Source organism: Mustela erminea, chromosome 14 (genome assembly GCF_009829155.1).
Source record: "Mustela erminea isolate mMusErm1 chromosome 14, mMusErm1.Pri, whole genome shotgun sequence".
NCBI classification, from domain to species: Eukaryota; Metazoa; Chordata; class Mammalia; order Carnivora; family Mustelidae; genus Mustela; species Mustela erminea.
In genome coordinates, this window is record NC_045627.1 from 37,035,375 (window position 1) to 37,058,958 (window position 23,584).

Consider the following 23,584-nt stretch of genomic DNA (forward strand, 5'->3'; position numbering starts at 1 on the left):
GGCATGTGGCTGTTAGATGCTGCATCCTCAGTGGGAGGGGGAACTTGAAAAATACACGGCGGTTTAATATTGACAAGATCCTGTTGGCTGGATTCATAGTGAATCCCCATCCAGCCCCTGATCTGGGCTGAAGCTGGTTGTGCACACAGATTTTGTGCAAATGGGGTCTTTGAGAAAACCCGGAGGGACCAAATCCATCTGAGCTGCTATGAGCTGGACCTGTGTTGCCAGCACAGGAGGGAGCCACAGTCCACGGACCTGATTCAGTGGAAGTAGGAACTCAGAGCCACAGGTGACCAGGACACTGTGGAACCCCAATGCTTCTTCCCATGTCTCCCCATCCCGGCTTTCCACAGAATCTGCAGCCATCTCTGGACTTCCCAGAGCATCAAAGGCCACCTTCTCTAGATGGTAAAGGATAGCAAAACCCCAGCTGGGTCCCATTTATGGAAGGTCTCTTTCCTCCTTGATCTTGCCAACCACCATTATGCAGCCACCTTTGGCACGGTAGCTGTTTGGAAGGCAGGAGAGCACGGTGGGGGAGAGAGGGGGTTCCCCAGCCAGACATGCTGGATTTCGGGCCTGGCTCTGCCAGTTACTGTGTGGCTTTGGACAAGTTATTCACTGTTTGAGCCTCAATGTATTCATCTGTAAAATGGGAGTGATGCTACTCATAGTCTGCTGCACAGAACTTTTGGGAGAATCGAATATGGTACTGCAAGGAACTAAAGTGTTGGTATGGATGGTTACTTTCCAGAGGACCGTGGGTTCCTGACCTCTGCTCTAGCCTCCCTGGAACCCTGTGTGTCTTGGCGTGGAAGGGACAGAACTTCTTCCTTAGGCTGCCCTTCAACTCTTAGGAACATAGAACGCGTTAGGAACACAGAACACCACTTACACACTAAGTGCTGTATTCTACCGCTTAGACTTTCTCCAAAGGAATGGGACCGTTCCACAGCTCATCCCAGCTCCTGGAATCACCCAGCCCCCAAGCACAGACCCACTACAGAGAGGAGAGTGGAATTGTCCTCCTAAAGGGAAGGCAGCCTTTTAATGGGCTCCGTGTGATAGGCAAGTCGGTATTGCTGTTGAGACGGTGGGGCTGAGAACAGCCTCAAACCAGGGGGCAGCTCCTGAGCAAGGCGGGCAAAGGGACCCGGACTCAGCATTCTGCCTTTGGCTGTGAGGCTTTCTCTTCTGCGATCTGGCTTGAATGCATCCGAAGAACTTGTGCTCTTCCGATATACTCTGGGAGAAGGGAAGACATCCGTCAGGAGAGGACAGGGAGGGGCCTGGCCCCTAGCTGGGAGCTGCTCGGGAGACCTGGGTGGACCTGCTCTCCCCACAAGACCCCAGGAAGATGTGGGTCAAGGCTAGCTTCTGCTCTGGACTCTGCTGGTGACCTGGAAGGAGCCAACCTCCTTCTCAGAGCTTTACCTCCCCCTCCCTTTCTCCATCCAGACAAAAAATACCTAGAGGGCCAGAGAGCCAGCCCCCTTAGGATCCCTTACAGTTTAGTGGGGGAGAATACTATACATGGTGGGTAGCTGTCCTCTTCTCTGCCCTTGCCAAAGGCACCAGGATGATGCTGCAGCCTCTTCCCTGGTCTCTCCCCCCGCCCCCGACAGTCCATTCTTTACTGGACCGCCACGGGTCCCCCCAGGCCCTGCTCATAAGGCTCCAGGGCACCCCCACGCCCTCTGCATGGGACCACCGGTTCCACCCACCTACCCTATCTCATTTCTTACTTCTGTCCTGACCCACAAGGCCCCAGGCACCCTGGCCTGTGTGTAATTTCACCCATACACCAGGCACGTGAGAGCCCTACTTCTGGGCTCTCCCTAGACCCACATCGGGCTGGATCCTACCTTTTGTTTGGCTTAAGGAGCCCTCTCCCCACCCTGCCAGTCCTCCCTACTGTCCCTCACTTTATCTTTTTTTTCCCTTTTGGCACCTGGCCCCCTCAGATGTTTATGTTGGCTGCCCTCCTCCTCATAAGCCCCATGGCCACAGAAGCCCATCTGGACTCTTCCCCAGAGCCTAGCTCATAGCTGCTAAGAAGTCTCTTGAATGAGTAGAGAGATGAATGGACAGAACGGGCAGCTTCCTGGGACAGGGCCTTATCTCCAGGGTCCTTGAATCCCCCTGGGCATACAGCCAGGGTGGGCTTCGGGGAGTCCCCAGGATGACCTGCTGCCTGGGATCTTACCTGGTTTGTCGCCTTTGGGTAGGGGCGGTGTCTTTGTCTTCTTCGGGGATTGGCTATAAAGGACACAAAGCCAAGGCTGGAAAGGTGAGGCCAGAGCCCACTGGGGCACAGTGGCAGGGCGGGTGGGGCGGGGAGGGAAGTGCTCCAGGGAGACACCTGAGAGCCCAGTGCAGGGTCAGAGCGAGAACCCAGGCCCTCAAACCTAAATGAGCACAAGCCCCAGCCCCCAAGCTGCAACCACCCTCAATCTCAGCATTCCCTAGAGTGAGCCCATTCCTGCCTTCCCTTTCTGACAGTTCCCACCCTCTCTCATCGGCTCCTCCCAGTTCTACCAATCCCAGCAGCGTTCCCCGAGCTCTACTGGAAAAACTCCGGGAGACTGTCAAAATGACACAGCCCCTGGTTCATCCCCAACGTGCTGTGTTAGAATGTTCCAGAATCTGCATTTTCCACAAGGTCTCCTGCAAATCTGTGTGCTGCTGGGCTGGGAAGTGAGACTAGTCCCAGGCTGAATCCCAGCTCCAGGGTGGACCCCTCGGGTGACTTTGGGCCTCCATGTAGCGGTGGCTTAGCCCGAGTTTTCCAATTTGTAAAATGGGGGTGTACCGCTGCCTCCACAGATGGTTGTGTGGGCTGCAGATACGTGAGACATCTGCCAGGGTCAGGCAGCGTAGTGGGCATGTATTACTGCCAGATCTGTCACTGGCACCTGGCCCTACACACCTGCTTTCTGAGGACTTCCCTACTCACCCCTTTCCCTGTGTCCTCCGGCCATGGGAAGCATGTAACATCCCTGGTAAAGGACTTCTACTTGCCTGTTAGCTTTCCATCTCTACTTGTCTTCCCAAAGACTGAGAGCAGGAGGGCTCCATGTGGCTCCTCTGGCCCTTGTCTTGCTACAGCTGACACAGGGCGCCCCTAGGGCATCCCCCAGAGCCAGCCACGGAAGCCTGGGCTATAGCAGGGGCTGACCTGGGGATCTCCAGGGAAGGGGCTGGGCCTTCTCCTCCTCCAGCACAGGCTCAGTGAGCCCAGGCTGTGGCCAGCGCCCGGATTCCTTTTTCAGACCACCCCAGCCTCCCCTGGGAGGACAGGTGGATGAATGTGAGGGAGCAGCTCTGGGAGCAGAGGGGCAGGTGAGGGGAGTGGAGCCCACCTGTAGGGTGGTTGTTGCCTCTCTTGAGAAGGTTCTTGGACTTCGTGGAGCTGATGGAGAAGTTTTTCCACCGGGAGAGAGTCTAGGGGCTGTGGAAGGAGCTGAGCTACCGCTGTCTGCAGGAGCCCCAGGGCCAGGTCTTTCTCTGCAAGCATAGCCGGGGGGCACGGTCTTCAGTGGCAAGACCCACGCTGTCCTGTCCCCATAAGGGACAGGCTGGAAGCAGGGCCTCCAGCTCTTCTGCCCAACCCTGATCCAGGACAGCTCTCTCTAACCATCTGACATTCTGCGTCCAGGTCCCCTTTTGGCGGGGTGGGGGTGGGGGGGGCCTTCTCTGTCTTGGCCCATGTGTGTGCAGAACACCCAACCGTTCCCCACCTTTTTCTCACCACAAGATCACATGCCTGTACCTTGTCCTTGGCTCTCTCTGGCCCAGCCGCCATGCCTCCGGGCTCTCTCTGGAAAGCCCCCTGGGGACCTGACTCCTTCCCTCCCCCGCCCCCCTCCCCCACTCCCTCCAGCTCCCATCAGCACTCCTCAACCCCCCACTTGATTACACCTTCCATCCACCATCCCAGTGTGTGCATGTGCGTCCGCTCTTGTGTCCCTGTGCATATGCTGTGCCTGTGTGTGCATGTTTCCCACAGCAGTGGGTGTCTGCTGAAGACAGCTCTGGACTTCTCCCTGCAAGTTGTCCAAGGTGGTGGTCAGCCTGAAGCCCCCTCTGAGAAGCAGGGGTGTGGAAATCCTGCTGAGGGAGCAGGAGCAGGGAGCAGGGGCACCATCCTGTTGGAAAAGGCTAGTTTGGGGCTCCAAAACGGAGCAGCAGCCCAGGGGGATGGCTCTGGGTGGGAGCCGAGTGATATCCAGAGAACAAGGCCCTCAACAACCTCCAGTCCGAGAAAGCCCCAGGCACCGGCCCTGTCCTCACCCTTCGGAGGAGCGTACAGAAGCCAGAACTGGATAGCGCTCAAGGAGTCTGTCTGCAGGATCTGACAAAGGAGCTCCAGGATCTGCGGGCAGGAGGATAGGCCCCAGGTCAGCGGGTCTGGTAGGCACGTCCCAGCCAGCAGCACAGGCCCCGCCCCTACAACGTGGGCTCCCAGAACCACATGCTTGGCTCCACTGGTCCCCACCAAGGTCCCTGCCCCGTGACTTCGCACTTTACAGAGCACTTTCTGTCCCACCAGTCCCGGAGGAAGAGTCTTGAGGACCCAGCCGGGAGAGTGCGGCAGAACCACGCTTCTGAACCCCATGTGTGGACGCCTCCTCCCTGAACCCCATGTGGGCTGATGGTACCCCAGAGTCCCTCACTGGGAAGGCAGAGTGTGAGCGGGCCACGCGGCTGCTCAGAGACGCACCGAGTCTCGGATCCCTGGGTCCTGGGCTTGGGGATTTAAGGAACCCCACAGGCCTCCCCTCCCTGGAGCTCCCAGGGTCTGGAGACGCTAGCATAGAGGTGGGGTGATCGGAGTGGGCGGGCTGCGGCTCAGGGCTGGCTGGTTCCGCAGACTGCCGGGCCTGGGATTCCGTCTCCCCCAGTGGCGTGCGCACTTCACACCCAGCTGCTTCCTCAGCTGCTTCCTCAGCCTCGGGCGTCACTGCCACTTTCCGACCCTCTTCCCCCTGTGATCTCCAGGCAAGTGTCATCCGGGGGAGAGTCAGCTCTGTGTCGAACGGGCTACGGGGGCTCCCTAGGCCGAGCTGCTGATGGCGGCTGTGGCTACGGCCGGCTGGAGTTGGGGCTCGCGGTAGCAGGTGGAACCCTTGGAGTCCTAGGAAAGTGGGGTCCCCTCAGTGCTTGGCAGTTGGTCTTCCCAGGACCTGGAAGGGCCTGTCGGTCCCCAGCAAGTCTGCCTCATCCTCAGCAGAGTGGGAACCGGGCTGAGAATCTTCCCAGGCCTCTGCCACCTAGGGCACCCCCTCGTCCCAGATACCCACCTGTTGCAGTGACTCCCACCCTGGGTCTGCCCCTGGGCCCTTCTCCGTTCTCCGCGTCCAACTTACCTGCCCTGGGCCCCCTCCCCACAGGACCCGAGAACCTAATTCCAGGCAAGGTGAGGCCGCCCTATGGTGGAGAAAGTGCTGTTCTAGTCTGGGTTACGCCACTCCCTCTCTGGGGGCCTGGGTCACAGAATGTCACCAGGCAGGGTCTTAGACTCGCCGTCTGTGGAATGGGGATTCTGGGCCCTGCCTGCGCTATCCATTTCAGCAGACCCGTGCAGTTCTCCAAAGGACTGCAGGCTTGGAAGCACTGGTCACGGGGAGGGTGTTGAGAGACTGGCTCTGTGTGTAACCTTTTCTGGAGAACATGGATGCTTTTGGAAAGGGACTGAGAGATAGCTTTAAGCCACCGGCAAGGGGCAAGGACTCATCGCAGGCCTTGACTGGGAAACTTGTGCAGGCGGCGGGCAGCGGTGGGGGGTGAGTCTGTGCATCACTGTATCAGAGACCAAACCCCTCCAAGTGTGGGAAGACCGTGCTGGGACTGGCCTGGCTGGCTGCAGCCCGAGGCATAGCAGGGCATGCTTTGGGAACAACACTAGGCAGGACCTTTCTCTCCAGCCGTTCAGCCACAGCAGATCCCTTCCTGAACTCCTCCAGCGCCACAGCCGGAACAGCCCTTCTTGACAAGCCGTTCATGCTCCTGGCTTGGGTGGATCATGGAACTAAATCCCTGAGCCGGGAAGGCCTTCAAAGAGAGGGAGAGCCTCCCACAGAAACCTGGATTCAACAGGGGGTTGGATCCGGGGGCTGGACTCCCAGGTCCGGAGTTCCTGAGGCTGACGGTCTCAGGTACATGTGTCCCCAGGAGAGGCCACGCTGCCTTTTTTCTTTTTTCTTTTTTAAGGAGGGAGAGGTGGGGGAAGGGGCAGAGGGAGAGGAAAAGAGAGAATTCCAAGCAGGCTCCACCCCATTATGGAGCCCAAAGTGGGGGTCCATGCCACGACCCTGGGATCATGACCTGAGCCAAAATCAAGAGCTGGACGCTTAACTGACGGAGCCACCCAGGCGCCCCGAGAGGCCACACTTTAAAGCACACTTTGAAGTTTTTAAGCTCCTAGTTGGGATTGCTGGGAGCCTGGGAACAGCAACCCCCCGTGTTCTCAGCCCTCAGACCAGACCTCCATCGGGCCGTAGCTCCCAGCGTTCGTTCCCAGGGCCTCACCAGCAGCTCCTGATCCCGCAGGACAATGGTCTGAACTCCTCCATCTTTGCCAGAAGGATAAATCCGGGGGCTCTGGCGGGAGTGGCGGCGACCAACGGCTCGGGTGGAAGTGGGGATGAGCCTCCCAGTTTCGGCCGAGTACTTTGCCCCCTGCTCCCGCTGAGGTTCCTCCTTCTGCTGGGGGCAAAGTGGCCAGAGACTCCAGGCAGTGAGAGAGAGATCGAGAGAGATCAAGAGAGATAGAGATAGAGAGAGAGAGAGAGAGAGAGCGAGCAGGGCGGGGGTGGGGGGCGTGGCTCAAGGAAGAAGGCAGAAGGGGCCCAGTCATACCTCTAGGGCATTCCCTCCCCTCCTGAAATCCCAGCATCACCACATTGCAGGAAACTAGGAGGATGACCAGGCCAGCCCACCCTGTTCTAGACTCCTCTCCCCAGCCAGGGGCCCCTCTACAGCCCAAGTTCTTCCTCCTGGAACTTGAATGCTGGAGCCCCTGGCGATCCTCTGAAGTCCTCGTACTTCCTCCTAGGGAGACCCTCCTCCCCTCCCCTCCCCCAAGCCCATCACAGATTTGACAGCAGTATCCTGGGCCATGGTCCCCATCGCCTACCTTAACTCCCAGGTCAACTGCTCCCAAGTTTGTCCCCCAGAGCTTGGCATCTTTTCTTTGCCCTGGGAAACCCTCCTGAGCCAGGCCTGTGGGTACGAGGCCTGAGACCTCCTACCCTTGCAACCCAGTAGACTGGGGCATACATCCTATTTTATTTGTTTATTTACTTGTTTATTTATTTTAGAGAGATCAAGAGAGCTCCTGTGTGTGAGCAGGGGAGGGGCAGAGGAAGAGGGAGAGAAGCAGACTCCGTGCTGAGCACAGAACTCCAGTGTGGTGCTCGATCCCAGGACTCTGAGATCAAGAGTTGGATGTTCAGCTGACTGAGCCACCCGGGCACCCCTATACTTTTCCCCATTCTCAAGATAAGAACAGTGAGACCCGGATTGCTTAACTGAGTTGCTGTGAGTATTGCACTGAGTTAGCCGCAAAGCAATTGTGAGAGCTCTGTTGCCCCAGACAAGGGCGGAGCCAGAGTCCGTCTCAAGGGCCACACCTGCCCTCAGTCCCTTTCCAGCTACCTCCAAGCTGCCTCCAATTGTCTTTACTGAATTACCAGCAAATGGCACCCATGAGGTCACCCCATCCTATTTGAAATCCTTCAGTGAATCTCCCCTCCTTAATGAGATCTGACACTACAGTAAGTTCAGAAATTAAGAACAAGCTCCTCTTTTTGTCCACATTCAAAGTCGGCCCCTTCTCACACTTCCCCCCTTCCCCCTGCCATGGCTGCCCACGTATCCCTGCATGTCAGCCCGGTCTCTAAGGATGTCCTGCCTTTCCCAGCTTCTGTGGTCTTGTGCTGCAGGCCTCCCCTAGGGACGCCTCCCCTGTCCACTTCTTCACATCCCCCTTCTGTTACGAACCCTTCCTGGATTTCTCCACGCAGCCACCTTCTCTTCTCCTCCGAGCCCTTGCCATGACCCTCCCTGTTCAGGCCGGTGTTCTGTAGCCCCCTCCTCCCTGGGCCAACAGCCCCCCACCTCTTGTGGACACGGGCTTTACTGTCCATGAGGTGGGAACCCCCTTGGGAGGGATTTTGTTACAAAGAGATGGACCCTTGGATCTCTTCCCGGCAGCGCCTTTGATCCACACCCACCTCTTTGCTCTTCAGCTCATTCTCCTTAGTGAAGACGGCCACCCGGGAAGCCAGGTCCTTCAACTCCTTCTTCCAGGTCTCTGGGAAGACACTGCCAGCTGATATGTGGGGTCCTCCTCCCCGCCCTCCCTGTGGTACCCAGCACTCGGGGGGAAGCGCCTGGCCACCTCCCCAGCCTTCCCAGCCTCATGTCTTACAGGGAAAGGGGGAGGCAGTGACCTGGGGGGAGGCAGTGACCTTGAGGGAGGGAGGAGGAATCCCCCCCCCCCCGCAACCTTGGTGCAGTCACTACTTGGCGGGCGGCTGATGTTGATACCCTAGCCTGTGGCTTCACTGGGGGATGCTGGAGATGCTTGGCTCCCTGTGCTAGGAAGTGTGCGGGTTAATCCAGCTTTGCCTCCTTTGGACACTGAGGCCAGGCTGGAGACCCAGTGGCTGTGCTGTACCAGTCACTCAGACATCCACCTGTTCCTGGCGAAGCTGGTCTGGGAGCAGGCTGGCGACAGAGAGCCTCGGAACCCTCTCTGCTCTGCACCGCTGTCCTGGTTCCTCCCTGGGGCCTCTCCCCACACCCACCAGTGAGCTTCCCCTTGGCCCCGCAGGGAAGGGCAAGGGCCTGGGCAGGGCCATGGCCGCCTGAGAGCTGCCCCTCCATCTCTGGCTGTCTGCTCCGACGGCCCGGTGACGGAGCATACAAGCCACTCAACATTTCCAGTATCATCCCTGTCTCTGGCTGTCAGTCACGTGACTGTGGCCCACCTCTGCCTCTCCTCTGATGGTTATTACTCCTCAAATACCTCAAATCTGAGTAGGGGCCACATTTCTGAGGACCTGGGGAGGGGGTGGGGAAGAATGCAGATGCTGCTGCCTGAGGAAATGTGGAAAAATCTAGGGTACCCCACGGGACCCCAGCAACCTAAGAGCTCTTTCCTTCCCAGGCACCTGGAGAGGGGTTGCTGCCCACGTACACACCCGAGGAAAGCTGAGGCTCCCGATTGGACTGTGGGTCTCCAACGGGGACAGAGATGCCGGGCATCCCCATCAGGCAGCGGGATAAAAGTGTGACTTGAGGCACGGGGGCTAGAGAGAACTCGTCTCTGACGACACAGACAGGCTTCCCGGTGAGATCTGTGAAGGGTGAGAGGCCGTGAGAAGGAGAGCCTGGGTGGACCCTAGGAAGCCCTGGAGACTGGGAGGCGGTGGGCAGGGAGAGCACTGAACCCGCTTCTTCCAGTAACCACAAAAGCCCATAGATCGCTGGAACCGGGAGATCCCGCAGCCATGGAGGCCCTACCCACAGGGACATTAGAATAGACAGTGACAGGCTGTGCTCAGGCTCACCTAGCGAGTCAGGTGGAGGTGAGCTAGGAACCCAGGCTTTCTGGAACCCTAGTACTGGGGTCCTTCTGATGTTCTAGGACAGAGCAAGGCACTGCAGGTGTGAACACACAGAGGCAGACAGCTTAAAGAGGAAGGCACGGGGAGGGTGGCGCGCTAAGCCACAGTCTGTGACCAGAGGGGCCTGGGCTCAAATCACAGGGAGTGGTAAGAGTTAGCCAGACCCCTCTGGAGAAAACTCCTTGCCATCTGTCAGCCTGTGCTGGGCAGCCTGGGGGATATGGCGAGCCGCTTACGAGGACCCTGCTGTCTTACAGTCTGGCCATGTATTATCGCCCACCGCAAAGCTTCAAGGACCAGCCTGGTAGGACCGAGCATGGTGGCTCACTCTGTCCTTCCAGAAACACTCTACTTTTTGTCCAGGGGTCCCCTCATTCTGCTGGTCCCTCCTAACTCGCAGGCCACTCCTCACCTCCTCTGCTCCTTCCTTCTCACCAATGGCGTCCCTCCTAGAATGGCCACATCGGGGTCTCTCGCCTGAACTCTGGGCCCAGCCGCCTACTCTGCCCTTCCACCCCCAAGCCTGAAAGTCCTGTGCAGTCTTGCACCTCCCAGGTCCTCACCAAATTCCCAACCCCCCTTCCACCCAGCTTGGGCCCTCGCTTCGGACTCTTTTTGCCTCAGTCCACGTGACTCTGGTTTTCTAGCCATCAGGCCCAGCACCAGGGAGTCATCCTGGACTGCTCTTTGCCTTTCCCACTCATTTCAAACCAGTCCGCAAATCCTGTTCGCTTCACCTCTGTAGGTCTCTAGAGCAGGGCCGCTCAGTCTTCCACTGCTACCTCCTTGGTCCATGCCACCTTCCAGATAGTGGCCAACATGTCACTCCTGTCACTTCTTTGCCTTCGCCCCTTCCCATGGCTCCCATTGCCTCAGCGAGATGGCTCAATGGTAAGTGGGTGACCTCCAAGGCCCACGTGCTCTGGACCCCCATCACCTCTCTGGCCCATCTCCTTTTTACCCTTCCTTATTCTGCTTCAGCCACACCAGATTCCTTACTGACCCTCCAACTGAGCCAGGATGTGTGCCTCAGGGCCTTTGCACTCGGTGTTCCCACTGCCTGGGACATTTTTTCCCCCAATATCCACAATATCCCTTTAGTTCTTTGCCCAAAGGCCATGCTATTGATGAGGTTTCCTCCCCTCATGAGCCTTGGCGCTTTCTATATGCTGACACCTTATCTGTTTCCTATCCTTTCTCACCAGAGTCAGCTCTGTGGGGTCAGGGACTGTCTTATTCACTGTCATATCCCCAGCACCTAAAATGTACCTGACCTGTAGTTCACACTCAATAGATGGCTAAGTGGATTAATTGGCTTGAATTCCAGAACAGAGTACGGTTCTGGGGCAGAACATTTATCCCTTTCCCTGAATCCTAAAATGGGAGGAGGATTGGTAATGAGGGACATGTTCTAGGGCTAGACACTTGGCCTTGGAGCCTGTCCCCAGGGTCAAGTCTTTGCTTGACCAAGTGCTTGCAAGTGGCCAAGGACCTCTCTGACCCTGACCAAATCCCCACCCTTTCCGGGTCTCAGCTTGGAAATGGGGGCTGACACCTCCCTTTCCCATTTTTAAGACGACCCCACCACCTCCAGCCGGGCCCCTACCCACCCCAGGTCTACCTTGGATGTGGGTCACACGTTGTGGGTGCGGATGGTGTCGGGAGAAGAAGGAGTGGTGGCTGAGGCGGCCAAAGCGGTAGGTCCCAGGGGTTTGGGGCCTGGGGGTCCTCAGTGCCGTTTGGATCAGCTGGAAATCCACAATCCCTGGGATCATCAGTTCTTTCTGCGGCCCGCCGTCCCCATGGCTCCTCGGCCTGTGTCCTGACTTTTTAGGCTCAGCCCTTGGACTGAAGGAGAACATCAAGGAGAAGCTAATGGAGCCTCCGGGCAGCAGTGCCCACCCAGCTTGGAGCTCGGGTCTTATCTGGAGTCTATTACTGAGACACGCTGAAGCGGGTTTCCAGGATCTCTCTCCCACCCCCCTGGCACCCAAAGCTGGGCCTCTCCCGGGGTCCACTCCCAACTGGTACAATCCAGTCCCAGGGAGCTTCCTGTCTTCCTAAGATGCCTTCACAGGGAGCTTGAATCTATTTGAGAGAATTCAGATGGAATCTCTCAAGACCTCAGTTTTCTCCCACAAACCCTCTCTCAAGCCACAGGGAAGAAGCCTCAGACCCACCTACTCAACCAAATACCTGGGTAGAAGCAAAGGGACCTTATATACACAGACACAGCAAGGGCCTGTCCCCACGCTGACTGTTGGCAGTCCAGGAGAAGCCAGCTACAGGCAGCCCACCCCCACCCCGTGCCCCCCAGACAATCTTGGCCCAGGCATCCAGAGGCCAAAGCTGGAGCGCCGAGGTCAGATGGCGCCAGCATCTCCTTTTCCCGGGGGGCCCCTCCCAGGAGACGCAGAGCTGATGCGGTAGCCTTCAGAGTCGCAACGCTGCAGGGAAGCGTCAAGCTCTTGCTCTGCTTTGCTGGAGACAAGCTTCTCAGGTTGTCTGACCTCCGCCCTGCGCCCCTGCCCTCCGCTGAGGATGCCAGGCCCTGCCTCTGGAGGAGGAGCTCGAGGTCAGTCCAACAAGGATCCAAAGGTGGGGTGCTCTCCGCCTGGGGCCTGGGGGGGCCACCTGCCTGCGCGCTGTCTGCACTCCCTTCTCCCGCTGGCCCCGGCTGAAGGGAGGCCCTCTGGAGAAGAGACGGACTCTGGATATGCTAAGCAAGGTGCTCTGCCCCGGGGCCCTCTGAGAATTTCGCTGACCAGGCCCCTGAGTTTTCTGTGCCGTCCTCGATTGGCCTCTAAGGGATCTGGGACTTAAAGAAATAAAGCAAACCTTCTCTGAAATTTGCAGTTACCTGGTGGTCCCCTACCCCAAGTGATGGAGGAAGTCATCCCTCAGAAACCCCAGGAATTCTAGTACTAGGTGCTTCGGCCCCCAGTCACCATGTCCTCTCCCTCCAGGGAGGGACCCGGTGTGTGACCTGCGCTAAACTCAGGCTCAGGAACCCACGGGGACCTGGCTGAGGGCAGCGGAAGGTGAGGCCCCTCAGTCTGCTGGGTTCCCCCTGGCCACCTTTGTCTCCCACCCCACCCTGCCTCCACCACCCCCTTGGTCAGCAGCAGGGGGCACATGCGGGGTCTTACGCCATCAGTGGATGTTCAGCCAACTGGGTCTTCACTTCGGTAGCCATCATAGCCTTTCTGACAGAATAAAGGCCAGTGCACCTAATACTAGTGCTGGAGATGGATGGCAGGAACTCTCATACACTGGTGGTGGGAGTGTAAACCGGAACAGACACTTGGGGGAGAAAAATTGGCAATATCTTGTAAAATTGAACATTGGCATGTTGAACTGGCATAGAGCACTCAACCGTTCCTCTCCCTGACATATACCCAGGGAGGCCCTTGCGGTGGTACCACGGGGGCTGTATGTAAAAATATTCAGACTAACATCGTGCAAGTTAGCCAACACCTGGCGACATCCCAAATGTCCGATGGTGGCAGGAACGAGAAAATGAGCTGTGCTGCATGTGGGCAATTGAGCATCATATTGCAATGACAATGAACCACAGCTACGCAGAACAACATGGGTGAATCTTACAAATACAATGTGAGGTCAAGGAAAGCGAGTCCCAGAAGCCCCAGAGCCTGAGATTCCTTCTTAGAGGTAGAGTTCAAAGGCAAGCAAAAGTATCATAAATGTGATAAGATAAGGTGGGGGGGGCAAGAAAACAGTACACACAAAATTCAGCTAGTGGCTATTTCTGAGGAAAGTAAGGGGGGGGATGGGGTGGGGGGGCGGGTTAGATTGTTCGTGATGGTGTTCTAGTTCTTGGTTTGAGAGGCGCCTTTGCCGGTGCTCATTATAAAATGAAATAAACTAATTTGGTGACATGGATGTAAGATGATAGGTGTTGAAGTCAAGAATTATGACTGGGGGCACCTGGGTGGCTCAGTGGGTGAAGCATCTGCCTTTGGCTCAGGTCATGATCTCAGGGTCCTGGGATGGAGGCCTGCATCGGGCTCTCTGCTCAGCGGGGAGCCTGCTCTCCCTCTCCCACTCCCCCTGCTTGTGTTTCCTCTTTCGCTGTGCCTCTCTCTGCTAAATAAATAGATAAAATGTTAAAAAAAAAAGAATTGTGATTGGTCTAAATCTATGGACCTGAATATAGCTATATATATGCATATATGCATAATATATACACACACATACATATACACAGACACGTACATATACACATATAGTACACACACAGATATACATGTACACATATAAATACACATGAACACTCACACATATACATGTACAAAAGCGCACACACGTACACGTTTATATAGTATGTGCACATGTACATACATGTATACATACACATGCACACGTGATTACATATACACACAAACATACACACATACATCTACACATACAATATACCACACACATACACGTACATATACATGTGCATACACATACATATACATATGCACACATACAGGTACATGTACACACAACACATATATACAGGTCACATACAAATACACATGAACACACATGCACATGCATATATGTGTGCACATGCACACACAATACAGTATATGCATATATACATGCATGTACACATACACGCATATACACATACAAACATACATAGACACATGCACATATACATATACACACAGCACACACACATGTTCACACATATATACTTGTATATATGTATACTTATATACACATACCTATACACATGTACACACACATGTACATATACACATATATATACACAATATACAGGCACATATATAGCACACATATACAGGTACACATAAAAATACACGTGAGTACACATGCACATACACATGTGCATTTACACATACAGGTACACACACATACAGTATGTAGATCTCTAGATCTATCTGTCTATATCTCTCCAAAGTGCAGGGTAGTGATGGGGTTGGGACAGGAAGCCAGTGCATTCTGAAAATGAACTCTCAGTCACAAAATCTGCAAAGGACCCCAGAGATCCTCAGGGCCAGCCTCTCAAGCACTTCTTGAGTTCGGGGAAGGGGAGACTTTCAGGCGTCCTGCCTTTAAGTCTCTTGGTCTCTTCTCTAAAGAGCAAAACAGTCGGCAGAACTTCCTTGGAAGGAAGCTTTGGACATCCTTGGTGACGGGGGCTGGGTCTAGAGCACTCACATGCTGCAGGCTTGAGGACAGGCCATTTGGAAGCCCAAACCCATCTGCCTACAGGAAAAAGTACTCGTTAGAACAAAGACTTTCAAATGCTTTTGACTGTGATCATACTAAGAAACTCCTTCCTAGATCCTGATTCACACACACACGTGCACACACATCTGTGTATGTGAAACTGAAGCAAGAACATTCTAGAGCAATCCTTACCCTTGCCACATAGCATGCACAGCACTATTTTCATCCTACTTCTTGTTTTCATTTTGCAAATGTTAGCTGTGACCAATTACATTGATTTTATAAGCCACAAATGGGTCATGACCCACAGCTGCGGTAGCGGTCAACAGGGACTCAGGCAGGCCTGTCTTTTCCAGAGTGAGACAGGCCGGGCCCTGCTGTGTCTGCTCCCGTCCTCACTCCCCTCTCTGCCTGGCCCCCAACCAGCTGGACACAAGGAGTCCAAACACTCACACCCATCCTAGACCTTCCCTTTCTGCATCTCGGCCTCTGGAGGCCCTCCCCTGGCCCCTCTGTCTGGCTCTAGTGTCCATTTCCTCCCCGGGAGACATCCGTGGTGGACTCACCGAGGCGAGTGCCTGCTACGGTCTGTGTATGAGAAGTCCCCGCTGCCTGAGCAGAAAGGAGCGAGAAGACACATCAATAGGCAGGCAGGCTCGCTGGTTCTGTGGGCAAGCCTGTCGGCTTTGTGACCACGTAAGGCACTGGTTGCTAGGCTACCCCTGCCCCACAACTCCAGAACCACTCCCCAGCACCCCTCTCCTTGCCACCACCCCCCCAGCTCCTCTGAACCCTCCAGGTTCCCTCCAAGTTCCCTCTCCACCTGGGACTCGGCATTTTCAGTGGGGGCCGAGGAAGACAATGAGAGTCAGGGGCTGGTTTCAGCCAGCAAGCGGCAGACAGAAAAACTGGCAAAGAAGGTTGGTGGAGGTTGGTCCCAGCTTTGTCAGCCCAGCCAGGCCTGATGTCACTCTAGATAGCTCTGCTTCCCACACATCCTGTTTCTGGGGGTTCATTGGCAAGACAGCTGCCTCTTAGCTGGAGAGAAGGAGGCTGCCCGAGTGACCTAGAGCCTCCCTCTAGCCCTCCTCTGGGCAGGATAATGGGGTGGGAAGACTCTGGTTTTTAGCTGGGCAGGGGTTTCAATCTGATTCGAACACTTCCTAGATGTGGCACCTTGGGTTTCGAAATCACCCGTGTTGCCAGAAACATGGAACAGTGGTAAGAAGGCTTGGTTGAACACCAGTTCTGCTACTTGTGAGCTGTGTGACCTCGGACAGATTACCTGATGTCTCTGAACTTCAGTTATCACATCTCAGAAATGAACATGCTCATGGGATTTTTGGGAAGACAGAATGACTTCATGCACATTGAAGTGTTCAGAACAATGCCAAACACTCAGTATGATCTCCTACCGTTATTGCCTTCTCTGAGCCTGTCTGACGGGGCAGTCTCCTCTACCCCTGGTGTCCTTCTGAAGGACGAATGAGCTCAGGGAATTCAGCTACCTAGTCTTTTACCTGGTGCACAGGAGATGCTCAAAAATGGTAATAACAATGCTTATTAGTATTGGTGTCAGGATGGAGGTAGGATTTTTTACTATACATACGTATGTAGGTGGGATGAGTCCTTAGTCCGAGAACTCCCTTGGGTAATTCACTTGATTGCTTGGAGGCTCAACTTGGGACACCTTTTGTCCGCAGGGTACGATAAGATCAGGCACTGTGAGGGGTGCATGCTGGTTCTATGAACTAAGGGAACGTGCTTGATGCTGTATCCTCGGCTAGGAAGGAAGGAAAGGAAGAAGGAAAGCTAGAGACAAACCCAACTCCTTCAGGAGTTCTGCTAGTCCCAGCAGAGGGTGGGGATTCCAACAATGGTTATGACCCACTGTGGGCGGTGCCTGATCTTGGCCTGGCCCCCAGTGCTCCTCCATCCATACAGGTCAGCATGGTCTTCAAGTAAGTGTAGCTTTTCCCGGGCCTGTCTCTGGGGGAATAAGGAGACCCCTTTGAACCCATTCTGCAAGATCCTTCTTCCACGTTTCTGGGGTTGTAGCTACTATTACAATAAACAGTACTGTGTTTGAAAGAAGAGAAAGCTTCTTTCCTGCCCAGTCCCTCCCTGTTGCTTCCAACCCACTTTGGGGGGTTTCCCACCAGATGACCTGAGGCAGCTGAAACTAAAGCCCACCTTCCCTTTCTGATTGTACCTCTTACACTTTCATTGTATTCTTCAGAACCCTACAGCAGGGTCTGCATGTAGATTGAGCTGTGGGGGTGAAGGGAGTACCTTAGGGAATGCCTTCAACACTGGTTTGTAAGGTTGATAACATAATTGCTAAGCAAACCCTCCTGTCATGATCTTTATGGAGCATCCAAGGCAGGAGGGTCTGTCTGCCTGGAAATGCTCTGAAGCTTGGTCCTCCTGCTCGGACATCTCAGTTATGAGAGGAGAAACATTACATTTTATGGAGCACTTTCTATGTGCCCAGGCACTGTGCTAATCCTTTTAGACCTGTTATCTCATAATCCTAGAGTTGAGGAGATTAATGATCAGAGAAATCCTGAGTTACAGGTATTACAATTATTTCTAAAATTTCCATTTGGTTCATTATAGCTTCTATTACTTTGCCAAAACTTTCTTTTTTTTTTTTTTAAGATTTTATTTATTTATTTGACAGAGAGAGATCACAAGTAGGCAGAGAGAGAGAGGAGGAAGCAGGCTCCCCGCTGAGCAGAGAGCCGGACGCGGGGCTCGATGCGGGGCTCGATCCCAGGACCCTGAGATCATGACCTGAGCCGAAGGCAGCGGCTTAACCCACTGAGCCACCCAGGCGCCCCTTGCCAAAACTTTCTATTTTCTTTTCCATTACTTACCTCCAGTGTGTTTCTCATTGCTCATTAGAACTTTTTTTTTTTTTTTTATCATGGCTTCTGTAAAATCTTCCTCAGAAAATTTTAACATCACTGCCTTTTGGTATTGGCATCATTGGGTATTTTGAGGAATTTCTCCAGAACATCAACATTTTCAATTGTATCGCAGAGGTCATATCTTTGTATTGTTTCCAGGAACTATAGTGATACCCGTTGTTTCATTCCAGACACTGGACTGGATTTGATCTCTCTCTCTCTCTCTCTCAACTCCTTGATAAATCCTGCCAAAGATTCTTCTTCTTCTTCTTCTTTTTTTTTTAAATCAGTTTTTTCCCCTCAAAGAACCAATGTTTAGGTTTTCGGTCCTCTTTATTTAATTTCTTCTACTTTCTTGGGGGTCTACTTTGTGTTCTTTTTATAATTTCTTGATAGGGATACTTAGCTCATTGACTTTCTGCTTCCTTCTTTTCAAATATAGTCTACGTTTGAGGCCATCATAGCTGCATCCCACGTGGCTTTCCAGTTTTTAGGGGATCAATGCCAGTTTAATTTGCATTTCTTCAGTCAGATTGAGCATCTTTTTTCCTATGCTTAAGAGCTACCTGTGTATATTTCTTGCTATTTCCGTTCATATCTCTTACCCACTTTTTCTATTTGTTTGTTGTCCTTCTTACATGAATATATGTATATTAGAGTCGTTATCCCTTTGTAACACGAGTCAGAAGACATTTTTTCTTGTTCATTATTTTTCTTTGACTTTGCATATGCTATGAACTCAGTTTGAGATCCCCTCTCCTGCTCAATGGCCAGTCTGCTGAGGGCTTACTCACCTACTTTTGGAGTTCACACAGGAGAGCCCATTTTGACCCATTCTGCTTTGGTGGGCTTTCATTGATCCCCACAAAAGGTCAACAGAATGAAGGCCAAAAGCACAGGCTCTGGAGACCCTTGGGCCTGCCATTCCCTACGTACTTGATCTCAGATAAGTTTTGACAATTTCTGGGCCTCTGTTTCCTCTTCTGTAAAGCAAGGATAATAATTCTGCCCCTATGGGGCTGTTTGATGCTTAAGGAAGATAATGCGTATATAATCACCCCAGAACAGTGCCTGGCCCATAGCAAAGGCTTTGAGGCATGGCATTTTTCTTTTATTATTACTATTGTTTACCCAAATCATGCAAACATTTCATGAATAGCTGCGTGTTATCCTAGTGCTGTCCCCCATCAGGGCAGGAGAAAGTCCTGTGATCACATGCCTCTTGGCTCACCTGCTATTTCTTTTCTGCTTTGGACACGGAGTTCTGGATTGTGGCCAGTACCACTGGTGCTTTGATGGCTGTTCTGAAAGTGGAGAGTGTGCCAGGCTCTGGGGGTTCACCCACCATGGGATTGCTGGTGCCTCTATTGTCCCAAACTCGGTGTGACTAGCCTTCTGGTGGTCTTTTAGAGACAAGGGAAGGAAAGAAAAGGCATGACTAAAGACCACACGTGGCTCCCCTGGAATGATCAGAGTTACTGGGTTACCTGTCAGCTGAGCAGAACTCACAGCTCTGGAACTGACATGACAGGCAGAGACTGGTCTAAGCCAGCCTTCAGAAAGGTCACCCAACTGGAAGAGCAGGCATCACAGAAGAGAGAAGAATCCTGAGTTCTCTAGAAAGATCTAAGGTCATGGAACCCCACAAGCTTCCTACATTCATCCTTGTTCAAGTTTAATATCTCTCTGGCTCCCACCCCTAGTCGTCGCCTCATACAATTGTTTGTATCTCTTCTGCAAACCTAGAAGCTCCAACAGGTCAGAGGCCAAATCTGCCTCATGCATCAGCCAGCATACGCACTTGCTTTGCATGGTGGTTACATGGGTGTGTCCGTGCTGTGCTAATTCATTGAGCTCCTGGTGCAATGCTGGGTGCTCAGTAAATATTCACTGAATGAATGAATGGATGAATCACGAAATATAAGGTAGTGTATCCAGGCCATTCACCCACTACATGCCCTAATCCTTCCCTCAAAATTCCTACTATAGACTAGTATTTGTCAACAAAACAGCCCTAGTGGCAGGGAGCTCTCTATTGTTCAAAGTTGCCTACTGATTTTGTATAGTCCTGTTGGCTAGAAAGTTCTTCTTAATACTGAGCTGAAATATATCTCCTTGAGGCTTCCCGTTAGTATTCTTGTTCTTCCCTGGTGGTCTCATAAGTCAAGTCTAGGTCCTCTTTGTGATCACAACCCTTTAGACGATGGAAGCTAGTGGACACAGCTACCTGTTCTACTCTTCAGGCTTCTTCAAACTACCTTCAAACTACCTTCCTCAAACTCACAGGCTAATTACAAAATCATTGATTAGAGATGTGTTGAGTACCTACAACATGGAATAGACTAGAGAACACAATGATGAAAAGATACAATACTTGTCCTCAAGAAGTTACAGGTCTTGTGGGGAGCCAGGGAAATGGAGACAGAATGTGGTATATGCTGGGGACAGTGAAGACACAGGGGAAGGAGAGCCCAAGCCCACCTATGAGTCTTGAGGAAGGCTCCACAGAAGAGTGGATTATAGAATGTGCTCCAAGTAAAACAGAAAAGGAGAGCAAAATTCTGGGGATTCAAGAGCCCATGACATATTATGGGAGCTCTAAGTAGCTCCACATGGCTATGGAGACCAGAAGTCCCAGATTGGGTAAAACAGTCCTGGTTATACCTTTTGTCCTGGGAAACTGAATAGGTCTGTATCAAAAGCATCTCATATTGGATGATAAACTATATGGTCGCTCTATGCCTGGGAAATAAAGCCTCGGTGTGAGATAGACATGTGGGAGGTAAAGGCAGAAAAAGGCAGAGGCTAATCAGAAGGGGCCTGTGGGCCAAGTTCAAGAAGAGCCTTCTGTTAACTGAACTTTGTATGGCGTCTTCCCTTGGAGGTCATCTTCTCCAGAAGTAATCTAATTCACAGATAGGTCAGCATATCTACTGTAAGATGATTATTGCTGTGGGTTGCCATTTATGGATGAGTTAACCAGGTAAGTGCTTTCTGCATAGTCTGAGGTATGGCCGAGGCTACCTCTGCTGACCCTTGTTCATGCATATTCTATAACTGATTCTCTGCCAGTAGACCTCAGTGTTGACTTGTTTTTATGGTTGTGAGGTTGTGTCCTGAGACAACATTGGGCAATCCCCTCAGGGCCTTCTGTTCCCAACTAGAAACTTTATAAGGCTTCCCTGGAGGGGGCTAGCTCCGGTGGGGAGTAGGCCTATTAGCTATAAACAACTTGCTCTAAAGGAGGGGAGTGATTTGTGTATTGGAGAGGCTTATAAGAATCTTCAAACGAAATGAGTTTAATTGGGTCTACGATGATGCAATAACCAGGGAGCCTTGAGTTAGATGTTTGAATGGGAAGCCAATGTAAAGAGTTTACGTATTTGCAATTCTTGAAATACATGAAAAATGAATGGTAAGGGAGGGCATTTGAACTATGTCTGGGTGAGTGGTTTCTTTGGCAGTGGTTCCTGCAGCATTCCAAGGTGCCAGGTCCAAAACTAAATGTAGTGGTCACCTCAAGGATTAGCTTCAGGATTAGCCCTGGTCCCCAGGGTACTGGGGGCTCTTGCACTTCAGTCATTGCTCAGACACCTGGCTCAAGGGGACACAAGGCTCCTCAAAATGGACAGTTCACCCTGTCTCTCCCATTCTTCCTGCGTCAACTTAATGAAGGTTGGAATGAGTTTGAGAATCTCAACATATGGATTTACCAGAGCTATTGTCAAAAAGGGCCATAAACTGGGTGGCTTCAACAACAGTAATGTATTATCTCACAGTTCTGGAGACTAGAAACCTGAGATCAAGCTGTCAGTGGGACTGATTCCTTCTGAGTGCCGTGAGGGAGAACCTGTCCCACGCCTGTCCCCTAGAGGCCATCTTTGGTGTTCTTTGGCTTGGAAAAGCAACGTCTCAGCTTCTGTCTTTATCTTCTCAGGGCACTCTCCCTGTGTGCACGTCCATGTGCAAATCTCCCCTTTCTGAAGGACCTCGGTTATACTGGATGAGGGGCCCACACTACTCCAGAATGACCTCATCTGTCCAGGTATGAGTCTTCCCCGCTGATGCCACTGTTCTTTCCTAGAACCAGCACCCTCCACTCTTCACCTGGAGGAGTGTGAATGCCTTGTAGCTAGTCTGCATCTAGCCATTCTCCTTAGTAGCAGGGGGAGTGTATGAAGACCCAAATATGGTACAATTAAAATGACTTCAATGGCTGCTGGCTGATATTTGGATTAAGATAAAAATATTATATCCGGGGCACCTGGGTGGCTCAGTGGGTTAAAGCCTCTGCCTTCTGCTCAGGTCATGATCCCAGGGTCCTGGGATCGAGCCCCACATTGGGCTCTCTGCTCAGTGGGGAGCCTACTTCCCCCTCACTCTCTGTCTGCCTCTCTGCCTACTTGTGATCTGTCTGTCAAATAAATAAATTTAAAAAAAATCTTAAAAAAAATATTATATCCTACAGGGCCCTGTGGTCTCAGACAGGAAGCTTAACATTTGCAGCAAGTCTCAGTTGATTTAATTAAAAAAAAATTGAATTGGCAATCCTTCCTTCTCCCATTCTTTTCTTCCCCTTCCTTCCTTTCTCTCACTCTCTATCTCTCTTTTTCCTTCTTTCCTTCCTTCCTCCTTTCAAAAGATTTTATTTTTAAGTAATCTGCACACCCAGCTTGGGGCTCAAACTCACAACCCTGAGATCAAGAGTCACATACTCCACCAGCTGAGCTGGCCCAGCACTCAGAAATGCTCTGTGTTTTGATATGGGTGATGAACACTGATGTTCACTCCCTGAAGATTCATCAAACCTTAGTCTTTGATTTGTGGACTTACCTGTACATAGAGTACACTTCAATTAAGAGACAGAACTTCAAAACAATTGAGTAAGTTACCCAAAGCTCTGGGATTTCCTTGGTCACATTCCCCTTTATGACCTTTTCGATCTCTTGACAATCACCATATAACTATAGATTTTTCTCTCTCTCTCTCTCTCTCTCTCTCCGGGGTAAGGGGAGGAGATGGAAGGAACAAACAGGGGCAATTCGGTAAGTTACATCATGGTCACAAGATGAATTATGGAAATTGTGACAAGAAAACAACATAGTCCTACAACATTTTTGAGCTCTTTTTGTCCAGAATTCGTGCTGGCTTGCTGTTTCCTGTTGCTAAGAATAAAGAGTGATCTGTATGTTCCATCTGTCTCCCAGCGCCCAGAGAAGATCAGGAGTGTGTCTGCCTGTCAGTATAGAACATGGTTTGCCTCCGGAGGGACCGTCTGCCCAACAGAGCTGGGGCAAGAGGCTGGCTGTGGGCAGCTCCTCTATGTCTGCCCTGAGAAAAAGGGAGTTTAGAATAGCTTGGGCATCTGAAAAAAAGGAAAAGCTTTCCACACATGGCTGAAAGCATCACTGCTGGTCTCTGGATGTCACTGCTTTGGGGCAGTGACAAGCCCTTTGAGTGGGCTCTGTCTCTTGGGGTGTTGAACCCGTTGGCATTGTTTGACACAGAGCACTAAAGCAGTCCTAGCCAAAAAAAGAGCACAATCGCTGATGTCAGCAGGTTTCTAGGACATGGCAATGTTAACATTGAGAGATTTTACCAAAAAGTCTGGATTTATAACTTTCCTTGTGAAATTGAAATGTTGGGCCTACTCTACCATTCTGTTTGCAATTACAGCACCTAGGACACCCCGCCCTGAGCCCCACACTTTCTATTTCCCATACTCAGTTTTCTTTTTTTTCATAGTCCTTGGCACTTTCTGGACTGCCATATAGTTTACTTATTGTGTTTATTTGTCTGACTCTTTCCACTAGAGTACAAGTAGTA

At 52.3% G+C, this 23,584-nt stretch overlaps 2 protein-coding genes across 10 annotated transcripts in view; one reads left to right on the forward strand and one right to left on the reverse strand.

The window, feature by feature from the left end:
• Positions 1 to 913: 913 nt before the first annotated feature.
• TBATA (thymus, brain and testes associated) lies at positions 914 to 15,523 on the reverse strand. Of its 9 annotated transcripts, none has more exons than XM_032313735.1 (14): positions 15,413 to 15,502; positions 14,835 to 14,878; positions 12,788 to 12,941; positions 12,277 to 12,456; positions 11,260 to 11,486; positions 9,213 to 9,368; positions 8,241 to 8,320; positions 6,535 to 6,708; positions 5,373 to 5,433; positions 4,727 to 5,140; positions 4,297 to 4,378; positions 3,366 to 3,510; positions 2,210 to 2,262; positions 914 to 1,248 (listed from the first exon to the last, which is right to left on the reverse strand). In XM_032313735.1, exons 3-14 carry the CDS (start codon positions 12,835 to 12,837, stop codon positions 1,032 to 1,034), a joined length of 1,839 nt encoding a protein of 612 aa, XP_032169626.1. In that variant the 5' UTR covers positions 12,838 to 12,941; positions 14,835 to 14,878; positions 15,413 to 15,502; the 3' UTR covers positions 914 to 1,031. The 9 variants fall into 9 exon arrangements, with proteins under 9 accessions (XP_032169626.1, XP_032169625.1, XP_032169627.1 ...); XM_032313734.1 differs by having other exon boundaries at positions 14,835 to 14,882; positions 15,413 to 15,501; XM_032313736.1 differs by lacking the exon at positions 14,835 to 14,878 and having other exon boundaries at positions 15,413 to 15,503.
• Positions 15,524 to 15,590: 67 nt separating this feature from the next.
• The window catches only part of SGPL1 (sphingosine-1-phosphate lyase 1), a 67,939-nt gene continuing 59,945 nt past the window's right edge, over positions 15,591 to 23,584 (forward strand). The window contains exons 1-2 of the mRNA XM_032312042.1: positions 15,591 to 15,766; positions 21,696 to 21,803. Coding sequence (XP_032167933.1) covers positions 21,720 to 21,803 — 84 coding nt within the window. The 5' untranslated portion in view covers positions 15,591 to 15,766; positions 21,696 to 21,719. The remainder of the gene's footprint in view (positions 15,767 to 21,695; positions 21,804 to 23,584) is intronic.